This window comes from Brachyhypopomus gauderio, chromosome 10 (assembly GCF_052324685.1).
Source record: "Brachyhypopomus gauderio isolate BG-103 chromosome 10, BGAUD_0.2, whole genome shotgun sequence".
In the NCBI taxonomy this organism is placed as follows: domain Eukaryota; kingdom Metazoa; phylum Chordata; class Actinopteri; order Gymnotiformes; family Hypopomidae; genus Brachyhypopomus; species Brachyhypopomus gauderio.
The window spans coordinates 21,931,872-21,950,395 of NC_135220.1; the positions used below are offsets into that span (position 1 = coordinate 21,931,872).

The following is an 18,524-nucleotide window of genomic DNA, read 5'->3' on the forward strand; positions in this document are numbered from 1 at the left end:
AATTCAGACACATCTTCCATAAGCCACGTCTAGCCAAGTTCAGCATTCCATTCTCTCACGATGGGAGAAAAATGTTTTGTAATTGTCTTTTCTTTATCTCTGCATTTTCTACATGTTTATTTGTTGTTTCTGACCTGACAGGACTGGTAGGACAAACACACTGGTGGAGGAGGAGAGACACTGGTGGAGGAGGAGAGACACACTGGTGGAGGAGGAGAGACACACTGGTGGAGTAGGACAGACACACTGGTGGAGGAGGAGAGACACACTGGTGGAGTAGGACAGACACACTGGTGGAGGAGGAGAGACACACTGGTGAAGCGGGACAGACACACTGGTGGTGTAGGAGAGACACACTGGTGGAGTGGGACAGACACACTGGTGGAGTAGGACAGACACACTGGTGGAGTAGGACAGACACACTGGTGGAGTGGGACAGACACACTGGTGGAGTAGGACAGACACACTGCTGGTGTAGGACAGACACACTGGTGGAGGAGGAGAGACACACTCGTGGAGGAGGAGAGACACACTGGTGAAGCGGGACAGACACACTGGTGGAGTAGGACAGACACACTGGTGGAGTAGGACAAACACACTGGTGGAGTAGGGCAGACACACTGGTGGTGTAGGACAGACACACTGGTGGAGTGGGACAGACACACTGGTGGAGTAGGACAGACACACTGGTGGAGTAGGGCAGACACACTGGTGGAGTAGGACAGACACACTGGTGGAGTAGGACAGACACACTGGTGGAGTAGGGCAGACACACTGGTGGAGTAGGGCAGACACACTGGTGGAGTGGGACAGACACACTGGTGGTGTAGGACAGACACACTGGTGGAGTAGGACAGACACACTGGTGGAGTAGGGCAGACACACTGGTGGTGTAGGACAGACACACTGGTGGAGTGGGACAGACACACTGGTGGAGTAGGGCAGACACACTGGTGGTGTAGGACAGACACACTGGTGGAGTAGGGTAGACACACTGGTGGTGTAGGACAGACACACTGGTGGTGTAGGACAGACATACTGGTGGAGTAGGGCAGACACACTGGTGGTGTAGGACAGACACACTGGTGGAGTAGGACAGACACACTGGTGGAGTAGGGCAGATACACTGGTGGAGTAGGACAGACACACTGGTGGAGGAGGAGAGACACACTGGTGGTGTAGGACAGACACACTGGTGGAGCGGGACAAACACACTGGTGGAGGAGGAGAGACACACTGGTGGTGTAGGACAGACACACTGGTGGAGCGGGACAAACCCTGTGCACAGTGCAGGCTGCTCCTGAAATAGCCCTGAGCATTATTGTGTTTCACTGAGCTGCCACTATCACGCTCACAGCAGCTGCAGACATGAGGTGCAGTGAACATCACGCCTCCTCAGTAATGCAACTTCTGAACCACACTGCTACTGCTCCATGAGCATCGGTTAATAATAATAATAATAATAATAATAATCTTTATTTGTTTAGCACCTTTCATACATACATGCAACTCAAAAGTGCGTGTTAAAAGTTGGTTCTGCAGAAATGTTAATGACAGACCAGAGCCATGTTAATATATCAAGCTTACTTAAAGTCTGTTCTTAATGGAGGCTGGTATTAATAATTAAGTTACTAATATAGCTGATAATGCTGTAATCTGGCAGATTAGCAACCAAAACGAACCAATCATCCATAAATGTGTGCAAAAGTGTGAAGACCAGAAAACAGAAAACCATGTATAACCATGAACTCAGCAATCACAGGACACATGAGAGGACCACATGTTAAGAAGACACAAATGACCAATAAAGTGCTGAATCATAATAGATGGCACTAATGTCTTAAATGCAGGGTTCCAAAGATGTGTCCTAGCGTACCCCACCCCTCCACCCTGCATGTCTCTTTCTCTCATTTCTGACGAGCCGATTCTTGCGTGGTGAAGGCCAGGGTGGGTCTGCCTCCCCAGAGGTCTTCCCCTCACTCCTCACACAATGCCAACTCACCCGCAGTCTCTCACACGACGAGCAGGGCCTGTAATTAGGTGTGTGTCTTTTCATTCGCCTAATCATCGCAGTCTCATCACCATTTGCTGCTCAATCAACTTTCCGTACAGGGTTGAAGTGTAGAAGGTTCCTTCCCTGCATGCATTACCAAAGTTATGGTGTTTGAATGATCTTCTGCTCCCCATGTACCTCGATTGTCTTTCAGAAACAAACTTCTCGTAAACAAGCAGACGTCTCATGTATAAGGCAGCTGCATTACATGGCAGTCACGATGTCCCATGTCCCTTTATTTATATCAATTTGCTGTGGCGTGACAATGCCAAGAGCAGCAGGGGAATATCTAAAGGGAGGACCAGACTTATTCTGCTCATCACATCAATTCTGCTCCTAATAAGAACCGTTATTAAAGTTCTGCCCTTCATCTGTGCAAGACAACTATATATCTGCCTGCTCATGCAGAGAAATATTCAAAAGGACAAAATAAATTTGAAACACCCTCAGAATGGTGAGGGCATGGACATAATTTATAACACTAAAAAAAAAAACACAAAAAAAAACACAAGAATTGACTGGCGTGCACTGGGTCTCTAATAAGTGGGCTGAGACTTGGGAAAACACAGAGGAAAACATAATATTGTCACCAAAGAAAGAAAGTATGATGCTGGTGTCCTGAGGAGAAGCCACATTTCTCATGTCAAAGTGCATGACGACATCCATTGTGGAAGAGTGATCGTTGCTCATATACGGCGGGAGGCCCTTAATTGTCCCTCCTGTTCCTACGGGACGCATCACCGTGGGGGGAATCTTTGGACTCTTTATTAGTGCATTAATATGGGTGTGTGGTGTGGGCGATGGTGGTGGGGGTGTATATGGAACTGTTTGCCCTGCCAGGGCCACATTTGTCGTGCTTTAGGGGGTGTGCGGGGCAATGGCTGGTTGAATATGCATGGGCTGGTATGGCCCGGTCCCAGAAGAGCACCGTGCGCTGACAGCGTGATGGACGAGCAGGCCTGCCGTCATCTGGAGGAGGTTTGGGGCGAACAAAAGAGCCGGCTCCCCTCTGAAGGCCGGACTTTAACTCAGCTAATGAAGGAGCCATGCTAATGAGAGACATGCCGGCACTAGGGAGGGAGTTCCACAACGTTAAGATGGAATTCTCAGCCCCTTCCACGGCGGAGATGGCCAGAGCTCAGCAGACATGAGGGGAATGCTGTATTAACTGTGGTTAATTAGCTGAAACAAGATCTGGGAGTAAGTTTGAGAGCATAGAGAGGGCCGAAAGGTCAGGTGTTACTAGAGAGTAACTTTCTCCACTGTGCCAGAGGGCTGTCCTCTGCCTACCCATCAATATATGAGGTCACCAGAGTGAATCATATCTGGTAGATCTGAAGATCATGGCTGTGTTCTGATGCAGCTTTCTCATCTGACCATGTGGTAAAGTGAGGAATAGATTTATTTGTTTTCTTCCTTAGACTTTTAGGCACCCATAAAAAGTCACTCTGCTGCCATTATATATGCACTCAGGGTGTCTCTCTCTCTCTCTCTCTCTCTCTCTCACTCACACACACACACACACAAACAGACAGACAAAATATGAGAACAGATACGATCTAGTCTAGTTCAATGGCTTTTCCTCTCAGAATTAACTTAATTGATCTTGGATGAGACATACATTCACACACAGTCTGTGTAATCAGCACTAAGACAATCATCCCTCTTCAACCTGCTACATAATCGAACACCTGCTAATGAAAGCAGCACTGTGTTTCAGTCCTGCTCAGCCATCAGAGTCTTATACATCATGAATCACAATGCACATGGCAATATTCATTGACAGTCCTGTTAGCAAACTCAGATAAAAACACATTAACATTTACTTGTGAATCAACACAAGATCTAATGATGTAATCTGATCTTTTCAAAGCCTGAACAGAAAAATTGGGAAGCGAATGAAAAGGCGGAGCCACAGAAGAGCAGCCTGACCTTTAGCTGTACAGAAGTGCGTCCTTCAATGCCTGCGAGGCACTGGTATGCCACTCTACAGCCACACTGTCTGACAATGTAATTACATTGTAATTACTTACTGGTCTACTATAGCATTAGATACACAGCACTAAGCCAAGCTCTTTAAATAAGAAATGGAATGTGTTTTTGTGAAGTGTGGGGAGAGAGGAGAGGTAGCAAGAGAGGAGAGAGAGAGAGAGAAGAGAAGGAGAGAGGGAGAAGAGAAAGAGAGAAGGAGGGACACGGAGGGAGAGAGAGACAAAGAGAGGGAGGGAGAAGAGAGAGAGGGAAAAGAAGGGGTACTTTAGCATTTGAGATAAGTCTCATTAACCAAAACAGTTCATTGTGAGCAATGCAGCAGGGAAGGATAACTCTGTACTGTTGTGGAGTGGTCTACATTAAATCAGGTAAGGTAAGATTAGAGAGAGGAGTGTGTTGTGTTCTACATTAATAAAAGACAGAGGAGACGCACGGCCCTGCTGGGCTCCCCAGAAGCCCCTCTGTTCTGAACCCCTTTTAATTAGGCTCACAGCAGGGACGCCTCCCCCTCGCACTCACCCCGACGCCCCTCTCATTCTCTCTCTCTATCACTCTCTTTCTTTTAGTCTATTACCAATCCATCCCCTCATCACTGTCAGCACATGAGTTACGGGAGACCCAGCGAGGTCACAACATAATCACGGTAACTGACTCCGAGGCCCAGTTCCAACCAGGAAACATTTTCTCACTGTTAAGCAGTGAATAGTGACACTAAGTGTGACTATTTGAACTATTCCTTCCGATCCTGTCTTAGACTCAAGTTTGAAGGTGGATTTTCAAAGGTAGATTTTTCGACCAAAAGACTTCCACACCCTACAGAAATGTTTGGAGTTGTTCTGCACTGAAGATCACAAGCCATCCAGGCAGTGCTGAACTGGTCCAGGCACTGGTGGGATACTGGTCCTGGCTGTGCTGGGATACTGGTCCTGGCTGTGCTGGGATACTGGTCCTAGCAGTGCTGGGATACTGGTCCTGGCTGTGCTGGGATACTGGTCCTAGCAGTGCTGGGATACTGGTCCTGGCAGTGCTGGGATACTGGTCCTAGCAGTGCTGGGATACTGGTCCTGGCAGTGCTGTGATACTGGTCCTGGCAGTGCTGGGATACTGGTCCTGGCTGTGCTGGGATACTGGTCCTAGCAGTGCTGGGATACTGGTCCTGGCTGTGCTGGGATACTGGTCCTAGCAGTGCTGGGATACTGGTCCTGGCTGTGCTGGGATGCTGGGTCCTGTTTGAAGGTTAACAGGAGTGCCGCTTTCACTCACGTGGCACAGTAGAACTGCTGGCCATCTGCCCACTTCCTGGCGTGTTGACATTTGGCTAGAGACCTTTAACCCTGCAGGAAAATGTCATGCCACAGGACTTTGGCCCAGGACAAAGACCCCTAAACCCTGAGACACACAGACACACACACACACACACACAGAGGCCAGAGATGACAAGTCAATCCACCTACAACCAATCACGACTCCTTAGAAAGGGGTCTTAACAAGCACAACAGCAAATTAAGTAACTTCTGCAGAAATCAAGACCAGAGACGTGACATTTTTATCTGAGTCTCTGTTTTTTTTGGCAGCTAGCTCAGCTAATGGCCTTCAAATTACACATGGTTCTGGTTCTGACTTTATTCAGAATTCATGTGGCACAGCTGAAGGTGCGTGGTGGGAGAACTCCTCTGGCATTGGACTGTAAGATTTACTGACATTCATGAAGCCATATTAGAGACTTCAGTCCCAACTTCTATCTCCAAACTCGCTAACCCAGACATGAATCTAGATTCCGCCCTGATAGGAGTAGCGTGCGCCCCTGAGGAGCGGTGATTAATCGAGGCCCTGTCAGCAGGCAGAGATAAGACCACGCAGACGTACGCTCACCACGGAGCAGCCCCAGCCTTTATTGTGGCTATCAATCAACGGCACACAAAAGTGAGGAGACAGCAAGTGGGCCAATTTCCCCACGCCAATCCTGCTCATTACGGGCTTTAGGCATTGCCTGAATGAATCACCACGCAGTGATTTAGGGAGCTGGCATCTGAAATGCCATGTTGTTGGGTGTTTTGTGCTCTTCAGTCACACGTTAACGTCTTATTTTGAGGCAATCCGAGAAGCGTGTATGTGATTCCGGAAATTTCCATTGGACATTTTATGTTAAGAAAGTACATATTTACAAATCCACTCCAGGCTGGTTATTAAGTGTTTTTCAAGTTTAAATAGTGTTTAAAAGTGCTTAAAAGTTTGAATCTTTGCCTTTTAAAGCTTTTTAATCTTCTAGAGCTTTTTAAACCACTAAAATCATGAAGTAAACTCTTCGTTCTTCTTTCAACTTTTTTGCTCGCTACTTTGGAGGTTCTTGCTATTTTTTTCAGGGGACACAGGAAGCGAAACAAGTCACCATGTCCAAATGATCAGAACTCACACACTCTGTCCACACGTGTCCACACGTGTCCACTCTGCCACGTGCGGGACAGCTTCGTAGGACAGCCACCACAGTAACAAGCCTAGATCCAGACACACGAGTGCGTGTCAGGCAGAGCAGCTGCGTGGAGGTAATGGTGTATTGAGCTGGGGTGTGTGCACGGGGTCAATGCCTGATCTTTCCACTTCAAGGGTCAGAATGCAGCTGGCCTGCATCTGGGTAACCACAGGACAGAGCCCGCCCGGGCCCTCCCCCCTCACCCACGCTTCAGCCATGCTGTCTCATCACTCATACATCATCTGCCCAGCACATCAATCTGGGCACGGCTGCATTATTCACAACTGCCATGCACCAGCGAAGCATTATTATGAAGCCCTGATTTGCTGCCCCCCCCCCCAACACACACACACACACACACACACACACACATACACACACACACATCTGTCCATTTACCATTCCACACAGTGATGAAGCATCATCACTCTAACACACAGGAGGTCTGCTGTTTTAGACACAACTGATATTCGAACTCCTTGAAAGTCTAAAAGTGGCAACAAAGGATAAAAAGAAGATTCATATTCCATGCTGGAAAACCTCACACACGTTCTGGCCAATCAGCCAATTCAATTATGGAAAATCAGTGTTAATAAAGTGATGTTCCTCAGTGATGATCTATGTAACCATAAATTAAGAGGCACTCAATGTTGAAAAGGTAATAGTATAATAATGGGTACAAGAATTAAAAAAAAACAAAAGAACAGAAGAAAATAGAGCAACTTGACTCTTCTTCATATCCAGCTGAACCTGCTGTCCTGTCATTTGAAGGCTCCCTACTGGCCCCATATGTAACACTGTTAGTGGGTCCTCCCTGAGGTTATTTCCATCTCACAATTAGACTCATCAAAAGCCATTTCATTATGATGCAAATTATCACAAATACCCAACCCATGATATCCAATACAACAATAACCTCGCTGTCCTGGAAACATACATATGACATCCTATCAACATTTATTTTCAATAAATTCATTAATTCATCCATCCCTTCATTCATTCATTCACACTGTGTGTTTAAGACATTGTGTAGCCATGAGAGCAAGCATAGCTACACACCAGGATGGTTTGTGGAGGTTCTCCTGAATGCCGTTGGTTCCCCTGGATGTCTTTGGTTCTCCTGGATGTCTTTGGCTCTTTTATTTTTTACTTTGCCTGTATCAGAATCATGGGTTTGATAAAAAGTATTTAAGAAAGTACACAGACAACTGCTCTTGACATTTTAGCCTCTGCATTTCAAAAGCCCACACAGTACATATTCACACTATACAACATGTAATGTTGCTAAAATTCAAAAGTACTGACTTTTTATTTTTGATCACTACTTAAAGTAATTCTGTGAAAGACTGAACGAACATAAATGGTGTCATAACCTCTGTCTTGTAACGCTGTGCAGTGCTGTGTCGTACGCCATTTGTGGGACACAGCCCCTCCCAGCCGCCAGTGTTAACACAGTCTTGGTGGAGCCTTGAACTTGGATTCCCTCACTCACACCCCCCCCCCCCCCCCCACCTGCGCTCCGGTCCTCACAAAGCGTGACATGGCTTTGGCCCTGACCTTGCATCCGTCCTGTCCTGTGAGACCAAGCACTTTCCCTCATCACGACTCCTCTCATTAGCTGGGACTGTGTCCTCCTGGCCCTAATGAGACCAGCCTCTAATGGAAACGTGTCGGGCAGCCGGCCGGGGGAGGGGTGGGGGGGGGGGTGGTGTTGGGGGGGTGTTGGGGGGGTTGGCGCCGACAAGGGGGCGCGTGTGGCACAGGAGTCTGGCCGAATTACCCTGACGTCCAACCGAGAAGAGACACCTGGGCCTCGCCACTGGAGGGGTTAAGCACAGCCACTGAGCTCCCCAAGGACCAGGTCTCAGCTGCGAGAGACGCTAAGGTAAAGCCACACTGGGACAGTGCGGTGGGCGGGGCTGCTTCCTCTCCCTCTCTGATGAGGAAGAGAGGCTCCCATTGGAAGGCATGCGAGAGAATTCAAGAGGACAGAGAGGCAGTTAATGAGACAAAGGACAGGCCGCATGCGAATGAGTCTGGCGTGCGGCGTCATTTTAATTTGTCTGCTGAGATATTCATTTAGACCTTGCATTCTAGGAATGCATCATCCTGTAGCAGCGGACTAATGCAGAACTATTGGAAATGCCAGTTTTAGCAGAACTGTTTTATAATCATTCACATAAAAACTTGCAAATTATTAGTTAATATTAATTACCTTACATGGCTATTCAACATCAAAATTTTTTCAAATCATAAATTTACTTAATGCTGATATTTTGCTATACTTTAAAACTTTAAAAATCACACCATTCAGATACTGCGTGTGGTCTCCTGTGTGGTTGGTGATGATACTGATGAACGCTGCAGTGTGAAGGAGGTCTCATCAGAAACATCACTAAAGTGGTTCTGCTATTTAAACTCACTGGTGCAGCAATCAGCCACAGCGAGTCTAATGATGATTCACACTGGCATAATTATAATCTGATCTGCAATCAGCCTGTGCCATTCAGTGAATCTAATGATGATTCGCACAGCCGTGATAATGATCTGATCTGGAGCCAGTCGAGGGCACTGAGATGAAACCGAATTTGAAGGAGGATGTTAAACATTGGCCAACAATAATGAATCGCTCAGAAAAGGTGAAGGCTCAACACTAAAGCAACTTTGAGAGATCGCAGCTAACTTCCCCATGATTAAAAAGTAGTGATTATACTTATAGTCCAGATTTGATTTAGATTGTTTCAAATTTGTTTTGGTATCACATCCCCTATATGAACATGTCATTATGATTCAGGACCTGCGAGAGAACTCCAACATTAAGTGCTGAGAGGAGGATGTTGTCAGAGCTCACATTACCAGCCCTGTGTCAGAACATCTGTGACACCACGGGAGGTCAGTCAGTCTCCAACCACCCAAAGAGGGCAAACCGTCTCCTCGCAGCTTTATTTATTTAGCAATCATTTTAAATTTTCCCCATTAAAACACAAAATTGTGCTTTTCTAAAATTGAAAAATGTTTGCATTGCTGCGGAGAAAGGCATTGATATTTATATCCATACAAATCAAACAGTGCTCATTAGACATTATGCAAATATGCTCATTGAGCTTTCTTGAAATGCAAAGGGATGTAGACTGCCAATCTAAATATTAGACGTCAAACTCACTTAAGCAAATCGCAGCAACTTTGCTCAGATAACAAACTGCTAATACCAGGTTCGCCATCTCTCCCAACACCCCTGAATGTTTCAAAGGCTCATTAGAATTTCTTCTCACACTGCGTTATGAAAAAAAACCCCTCTTGCAAGCAGACTTCTCTGAGGTGTTGTAGGCCAGTGGCAGGGTTTCACATTGAGGAGAATCACATGTGCTGTGCAATCGATGTGATCTGACTGAGAATAGTGCCAGTTTAAGCCAAGCGACGAGCAGCTCTTCAGAAACGAGTCCGGATCACACCGCCTCAGTCCGGAACGTGACAAGGCATCGTCCCCTCCTCATTAATCTGTAGGTGTGGCAGTGCATAGTCGATGGGTATAATTTGCACATGACATGAGATTCTCATTTAAGATTTGCATTCACAAATATTCCATCCTGTGCCATTTTGCTGAATTTGTTTTCACAGCTTTATAGGGTCTGTATATTTATATTATGCAGATTCTTTCTTTTAAAAAAAAGATTTTTAAAAAGAGGGTTAATGTGATAAGGGCTGAACACCTTGCAAACGAAAAGAATAACAGTGCTGAGTGCTGACCCTTCACTGCTGTGCGAGTTTCTGTGGGGTCTTAATCGGTAATAGGGCTGCTCAGGTACACACTACTACCATGAGTCGGATCAAGTGTCCCAAAGAAGGGAACACTACAATTAAGGGGGCAGTGTGGGTCCAGTCTGGGGTGTAAAAGCTGAGGGATGTAAACAGGCAGGGGTGTGTGTTGTAGCTTATGCCCTTCTCACACCAGGTATTACGGTCTCTCATGCACACTGATCAGCAAAGGAAATGATGCATGGGGCCCTTAGGATACTTGCCTCACAGCACAGCTGCCTGCCTAGGAAGGATATTTAGAGCTTAAAGGTTATGCTGTCTCTTGACTCTTTATATCCAACCTTTAGTGGACACAAAACACATGGAAGTTGTCAGATCTCTCTCTCTCTCTCTTACTCTCATTCGCTTACTTACACACACACACACACACACACACACACACACACACACACACACACACACACACACACACACACACACACAATGACCCTGTTCATCCAGGTCGTGACCTCTGCCCTGCATTTCTCTGGTGGTCAGCTGGCAGTGCTGAGATGAATTGAGCTGTACTCCCGCAGGATGGCCAATGATGACTCTTCACCACAAAGAACTCGACACAATTAACTCAAAGCAGCAGTATTTCACTCATCAGTGGCCACTTAAGGGAAATCCATGTACAGGGAGCTCAGTCACACATCAGCCCACTGTTTTGAAACAGGCAAAAGTGAAACACTCGTTAGGTGCACAATTAATTTTTTTTGCTCACTATCACATTTTGTTTACCTGTCTAATGCAAAACAGTTGAGTATAAGATGCTTGAAAAAGTAGATATTTACACCTATTTGTATATTTACTACTATAATGCACACACACACACATAAAACACACGAAAAAGTCCACAGAATATACAGAAATGTGTACTTCTGGCCTATTACATTACGTACACAGAAAGAATATTCTTTACCATCAAATATCTCACCCTGAAGTTGCTTTGCTGATTCCAAGATGTTCAAGAATATTGACAAACAACGTTGAAAAGACACAGTACTTAAACATTTGCATTAAATCACAGGAAATAAGTCCTTTAGTCCCATCTCCAGATGCCCTGTTTGAAGGGGCCATCAAAGAGTCCATCCTCATTAGCAAGAGATATTAGCAGGCCTCACAATGGCCGCATGTCATCCTGCTATGACATGCACCAATGGTGTCCCTCTTTTAATAGCATGTTCAGCAAAAGGGCGACTAATTGATACCCACTTAATTAAAGATAATTTTGTATGAGTATACTCTTCATTGGTCGACTAATCATCTTTGAAAAGCACAAACATTAAGTCCTTTACTGATTATTCTGATGTACAAGAAGAGCTATTTGATTTTTAACCTCAAGTGTGCTTGCTGGAATAAACAGGGTTTGCTAGGTTCAGCAAAAAATTAAATAAAAAATTATAGTTCAATATCTGTTTAAAACACCCAACAGAAGCTAAACCTACCCCAAAATCTCAAGTCAGCATGCTTTCGAAGAACTAAACCAATACTCATTTTAACACCCTAGATATGCACAATTATTTTTTAACAAAATGGATTAACTAACGAGAGCTTCCTTTGTCTAGGCCCCATCACCGATTTGATAAGCTTTGTGCTTTTGGTTCTGTGCCGCGGAAACTGTTCTCCTAGCAACGAACCGCTCGCGCCAGCTCGTGTTCTGGAACGCGAGGACGCTGGAGCGTTCTTTTGTGCTTCTCCGCGCAGCATGTGCAACTAGATCACCGCCAAGCGTGTGCAGTACGCGTTTTAGATCCACTCCATTAAACCCTTTTCTTTTTCCCACTCCTTGCAATATTTTCCCCATTCCCACATTTTCTCGGCATTGTTAGACTAAGAAAATGACCTTAGCTAAATTTACTTCACCTAATGATTGCACCTGATTGTCTTTCTTCTCTCTCTCTCTCTGCTTCGTTTCCACTTGATAACACTTTTGTATGTGTTAGACCATGTGTGAAACTTTTCATGCACTACCGAATCAAAATATAGGTTATGTAGAAACGTTTGAGTTAAGACAATACGCTGTTGTTTACACGCGACCGCCGTTTCATAACAGTTCGACTTAATGCACGTGATCTGGCAACTATGAATCGTTCATATTTTGACTTTTGATCCCGCCTACAATTATGATGTCAGATGACCAAGTACCCTAGTGGTAATTACTCCGAATAGTACAAATTTGCTCCTGACAAAATGCAATGCAACTGACGTACTACATTTTATTTTTATAACATTTAAAACATCTGCATTTATTTGTAACGTTTCTCCTTGCCGCAAAAATGGAAAATCGCAAACCTCGTTCAATAGGACTTTATAACGACGAACCCACTTCACCATCGAGCTACTGGACGGAAGCTTTGCAACTCCGCCTAGTGGACAAATGGTAAATATGTCATGGCATAATATTTATTTCATAAACTAAATCTATAAACAAGAAGGAGAATAAAAGTAAATAATAATTATGTATGTCTGTCATGAGAACAAATCTAGCTTGTCCGAATACTTATACAATCCAAACGCAAACAGCCCTATCGCCTTTACTTTTGTTTTATGTACTTTTTAATCATTTTTCAAATTACAATAATTTTTTCGGCAGATGTGAAAAGTCTCTTTTTTATCATTTCCCAATGTCCTGAGGTGAACTCTTACTTTAGTGCACATCCGGTGGCCGCCGCACGAGACGGGAGCGCGCACGTAACCTCCCTTCCCCCTCCCCTTAGCAACAGAGCAACAGCAAGATGGCGGCCCCCAGTAACGCGGAGCATTCTCCCGAAATATCGGTGCCGCTGAAGATACCCAAAACCGAGGTCCCGTCTCCGGAATCCGAGGATTTGAGCGACAGCAACCAGTACCATTCTAATTCCTCTACCCCTAACAGATTTTCACCGTTAAACGTAGGCATTTCGATATCGGGGGTCGCAGGCCGAAGTGGATCGGCCTCTGCTTCCTCCAACAGTTTCACCGTGTGCCGAGGCATGTCGTGGACGCCCTCCGAAACCAATGCCCTGATTGCTGTGTGGGGCAACGAGCGGTTAGCCGAGGCGCGGATGCAGCAGTTGGAGGTCGCAGGGACGGTGTTTTCTGGTAAAGCGCCCGGACCAGCCATGTACGAGCGGGTGTCAAGAGCCTTGGCGGAGCTGGGATATGAAAGGACCCCGTCTCAGTGTAGGGAGAGGATGAAGGTAAGCAAATGTACCTCCACACACACACACACCGTTTGATCACACCGGGAAAATGCGCCGTCGGATCATTCTGTGCTTAATCAAGAGTCGAAATCAAAACATTGGGTATAGACCGGTATATCGTAGGCTATTAGCGTGCCATGATTTCCATCGTTGAGGCTGTAATGTCGTTCTGGTTGTTAATTTTAGATCCTCGTCGCTGTCCCGAACATCAGGGGCACGTACGAGCATGTGTCCGAATGAAGGACTTGCTGCCCTCATAAATTAGCTCCTCTCAGTATGTTCTTTGCTAGTTAGTACCATTATTCAACCATACTTAGTAAAGTACAGGGATAATATTGTAGGTGTGTTCACTGAATGTCATTCTGGTTTTATACTGAAGACTTAAATCCAGTTCAGAATTCTGAATCTTTCGTATGGTGGGATGTTTCTGTGGTGGTCCACAGACCCTGCGTAGGTGCTACAGCCGCGTGAAGGAGCACGGCATCGGGAAGAGGAAGAGCAGCTACTCCATCGAGCAGCTGGAGAAGGTGTTTGGCCAGGGCGGCTGGGACTCTCAAAGCTGCCAGCCGGTGCTGATCAACAGCAGCGGCCTGTACCAGGAGATGGAGTCGGACGGGAGCACCATGGAGGACTACCCTCAGGAGGACTGGTGCAACCAGGACCTGTCCGCCGCCTTCCAGGAGGGCGAAATTGAGGCTGGTGAGACAGCCCTGCTGTGGGCCCATATCTAACAACTCCAGGCCAGGCTTCCTGTTAGCTAGCACTACACACTCTACCAAATGAAGTGAAAATCAGTGCGGCCTGAAGGTGCACAGAGGACATTCACTGTCACAAGATGCACCACTGTATAAAATAATATAATAATATAAATCATATTTAATTCTGTGTATACTGTGCTGATTGTGCGTATGATTGACTCTATGATATAAGAATCATTTATCGTGGGGTTCTTTATCTATAGTTTTTGGCAAAATGTTTATTTTCTGTTTTTAGAATCTAGAAAATTAATTCATACAAAGAATATGTGATTAAACGCCAAAACAACCATTGAGGCTGTGGTGTTCAAGGTGGTCCATCCCCCCCCAGGTCTAACCCCACCCAGGAGTACATCAATGGAGGACATGTGCTAATTTATCAAGGACTAACACCTAGTCCTAGCAAGCATAATAATAATAATAATAATAATAATAATAATACTTTATTTTTATATAGGGTATTTCTGAACCCAAAGATGCTTACAATACATAAGGAAACAAACATATAATACAAAACAGTACAAAGAAAACTATGGAGCAGGGAGATCATAGGCAAGAGAGAAGAGGTGAGTCTTAAGTTTAGATTTAAATGTGGAAGGAGAGGGAGACTGTTTGATCACAGTTGGAAGGGGGTTCCACAGTCGAGGAGCGAGTCTAGAAAAAATCAGATCACCAAAGCTATAGAGTTTAGATGATGGTACCTTTAGAAGTCCAACAGTAGAAGATCTAAGAGATCTGGAAGGTCTGTAGGGAAGTAGGAGGTCAGACAGATAAGGAGGAGCCATGTTGTTTAGAGAACAGGTGTAATTTGATCATGCGTACGGGTGAAAGTAAGGAGACGAGCAGCAGAGTTTTGGACCATTTAAAGCCTATGAACAGAGGAAGAACTAATACCAGCCAATAGTGAATTGCAATAGTCTATCCTGCTTGAAATGAAAGCATGAATGAGGCGCTCAGCAGCAGACTGAGAGAGGCATCGCCGGATCTTTGCTATATTGCGCAGTTGGAAGAATGAAGTTTTTACAACAGAGTTTATGTGGGCAGTGAAACTAAGGGTAGGATCGAGGAGGACACCCAGATTCCGGACCAGGGTAACAGGTGAAATATGTACACCGTCAATGTTGAGAGAGAATGGAGGAGTTTTACTCAGGACTGACTTGGTGCCAATCAGGATAAGCTCAGTCTTCTTGCCGTTTAACATAAGGAAGTTTTGCTTCAACCAGTTTTTGATTTCTAATAGACAGTTTTCAATATGAGCAGTGGGTGGATTGTTGACAGAACTGGTAGTGAGAGAAATCTGGGTGTCATGTGTGTAACAATGAAAATTTATGTTGAAATGATGCAATATATGACCAAGAGGAAGGATATAAATGATAAAAAGAAGAGGACCCAGGACTGATCCTTGTGGGACCCCTTGTTTAATCATGGAAGTGGAGGCTATAGCCACAGAGTGTGACATACTGTTTTCTGTCTGTCAGGTAGGAGGTAAACCAGTCCAAGGCAGAGCCAGTAATGCCAAGGTCATGTAGACGAGACAAGAGAATGGAATGGTTGACTGTGTCAAATGCAGAAGATAAGTCCAATAGCAGGAGAATGCTGAGGGAACCAGTATCAGCAGCTACCAACAGATCATTTACAACCCTAACCAAGGCTGTTTCAGTGCTGTGGAATGGTCGGAACCCAGACTGAAAAGGTTCGAAGAGATTATTGGTTTCTAGATACTCTTGCAATTGGGAGGCCACAGTTCTTTCAAAAGCCTTAGACAGGAAGGGTAGATTAGAGATAGGGCGATAATTGTTGAGGTCTGAAGGGTCAAGACCAGGTTTCTTAAGTATGGGTGTGACAGCAGCTATTTTATAGATAGAATGGACCTCTCCAAGTAGGAGTGATTGATTAATAAGAATGGTGAGATGGGGAAGCAGTGAGGGTAGACAGGTTTTAGTTAAGTTAGTAGGAAGAGGATCCAGGGGAGAAGTTGTAGTCTTGGAGCACATGATAATATTAGCAATGAAAGAAGAGTCAACACGGTTAAAGGTAGTGAAGGATGGAAAAGGTAGGCTGGAATAAGAAATATGTGCAACATAGGGAAGATGGGAAGGGGGTTCAGAGGAAACAGAGCTCAGAGATGTGTAGATACTTGAAATTTTGTCTCACTTTAAAACTCGCCACATGTTCTTTATCTTTCACAGAGGAAATCCAGCTTCCAAAGAACAGAATTTTACAGTTAAGACCAGAGGTTTCTGAACATGTCCAGTAAGTGTTTTGTAGTGTTCCCATTGCATGAGTGTTGTCATGAAGGACATGTCGCCTTTGGAGAACCCACTCCAGATGTTTCGCTTCATCTATGTGCTCATCAGTATATTCTTCTGTTTTGTCTTTGCACCATGTGAGTTTTTTATGTGTGAAATTGTGATTTGCTGAAAACCCAGTGGTGTTGTGACTTCCTGCAGACGACAGGAAGTGATGCAGAACGTGATGCGCATCCTGGAGTCCGTGGAGGTCAAATGGGAGCACTTCCAGACCTGGACGGACTTTTCCCGGCTGCATCTCTCCAACAAGTTAGCCATCTTCGGCGTGGGCTACAACACACGCTGGCGTGAGGAGATCCGCTACCACTACGCGGAGATCAGCTCCCAGGTGCCGCTGGGAAAACGCCTGCGCGAGTACTTCAACCCAGAGAAGACGGAGGGCCGCGTGATCATGACCAAGGTGCAGAAGATGAACTGGAAGAACGTGTATTACAAGTTCTTGGACATCACAATCAGTGAAGCGCGTTGTCTGGAGCTCCACATGGAGGTGGACTGGATCGCCATAGCGCAGACGGGCTCCACGGGCTGCAGCGATGGCTCACAGTACCTCCTGCCAGGTGGCATCCCAAAAACATATGGCCTGTACGCCATTGGGTACGAGGAGGGGACGGGGGCGGGCCACGGTGCGGAAGGCGGCGGCTCGCCGGTGAAAGTGCAAGAGGCGGAGCGTGGCGGGGACGAGAAGAAGCGCAGGAGAACGTCAGCCAAAGTGACCTACTGCTACCTCGGCATAGCGGAGGAGAGGACCCTGCAGCAATGTCTGTTCCAGCACTTCCAGAGCTCAGGCAAGCACTGCAGCCGGGCTGAGCCCTCGGCCATCAGCAGGTTCCTGCAGGAGAACTCCAGCCAAGCCAAACACGCGGCCTCCTCTCCCCACCTGCCCATCTACATTAAATTCATAGAGGTTGAGCTAGACTTTCTCTCAGCTGGATCCTTGGTGGAATGTTTAGAAATTGCAATCGGGTATACCTTAAAGTTCAACAAGAAGGACACATTGTAACTCCAACTTTCCATTAACTTGGCCTAAAAATGTATTTGACTAAAGTCTGTGTCGCACGACCACATTGAAGCAATCCAGATGTTGCTCAGCTCACAAGCTAGACTTTTCAGCCAGCAGGAAAGATTTGAGTGAATTCTAGAACACTAGCTGAACGGAGTCTGAAGTGGTTCAGGTTTGGGGGTGCAGGTTGAACATTTTTGGGAAGGTTGGTGTGGTAGGCTTTATCAGGGAGCTGTGAGCCTGTTCAGGTTGGAACGAGGGAGAGGGTGGCGTCTAGGTGAAACCCTCTCTGTTTAAAAACTGCCTTTATTTTTATCTCTTCTACCAATGCATCAGAGGTCAAATGATACAAGGATGTGTTGGGACAAAGGCACTTTTAATTTCCCATAAAAACTCTGGGGGGAAAAATGAATTTAAATGCAAAGTTTATCACTATAGAAGTCTATATATATATATATATATTTAAGAATATCGATGTTGTCAAGCATTCCAGCATTTCCAAAAATTGCATTCAAAGGACGTTTTCAGTATTTCGATATTTGTTTATATGTTTTTATTTGTGAATTCACAGTGTCTTTCTGTATGATTGTTTCCAGTTTACAGTATTGTTTACATGTTTGGGAGAAAAAAACAATAAATGGGGCACCTTTCAGTCATTCGCCATTCATTCATGATGAAGGGACTGAACCCCTGCTCTTCAGCCTTGGTCTCTTTAAGATACGTTTTGAATGGTGCTCTTTGTTTGTCTTACTTTATTTTAAAATATAGAGTCTTAAAATGTTTACATTATGCAAAACAAAGTTGCAAAAGATTTTTAATTACATTAAGCATTGTAGAGACTGGGAATCCTAATGTATGGATATTTGTTTGTGTGTAATACCCAGAAAATTGTCATCATGCTACCACCAGATGGCAGTAGAAACCCGAGTCAAGACCCCATTGGATTCTGAACAAATTGTAGCAGT

The 18,524-nt window shown here is 45.3% G+C and overlaps 1 protein-coding gene across 2 annotated transcripts; it reads left to right on the plus strand.

The window, feature by feature from the left end:
• Positions 1-12,464: 12,464 nt before the first annotated feature.
• On the plus strand, positions 12,465-18,215 carry msantd2 (Myb/SANT DNA binding domain containing 2). Of its 2 annotated transcripts, XM_077020465.1 has the most exons (5): positions 12,465-12,693; positions 13,031-13,492; positions 13,939-14,194; positions 16,440-16,503; positions 16,701-18,215. In XM_077020465.1, exons 1-5 carry the CDS (start codon positions 12,691-12,693, stop codon positions 17,557-17,559), a joined length of 1,644 nt encoding a protein of 547 aa, XP_076876580.1. In that variant the 5' UTR covers positions 12,465-12,690; the 3' UTR covers positions 17,560-18,215. The 2 variants fall into 2 exon arrangements, with proteins under 2 accessions (XP_076876580.1, XP_076876581.1); XM_077020466.1 differs by having other exon boundaries at positions 12,465-13,492.
• The last annotated feature ends 309 nt before the right edge of the window (positions 18,216-18,524 follow it).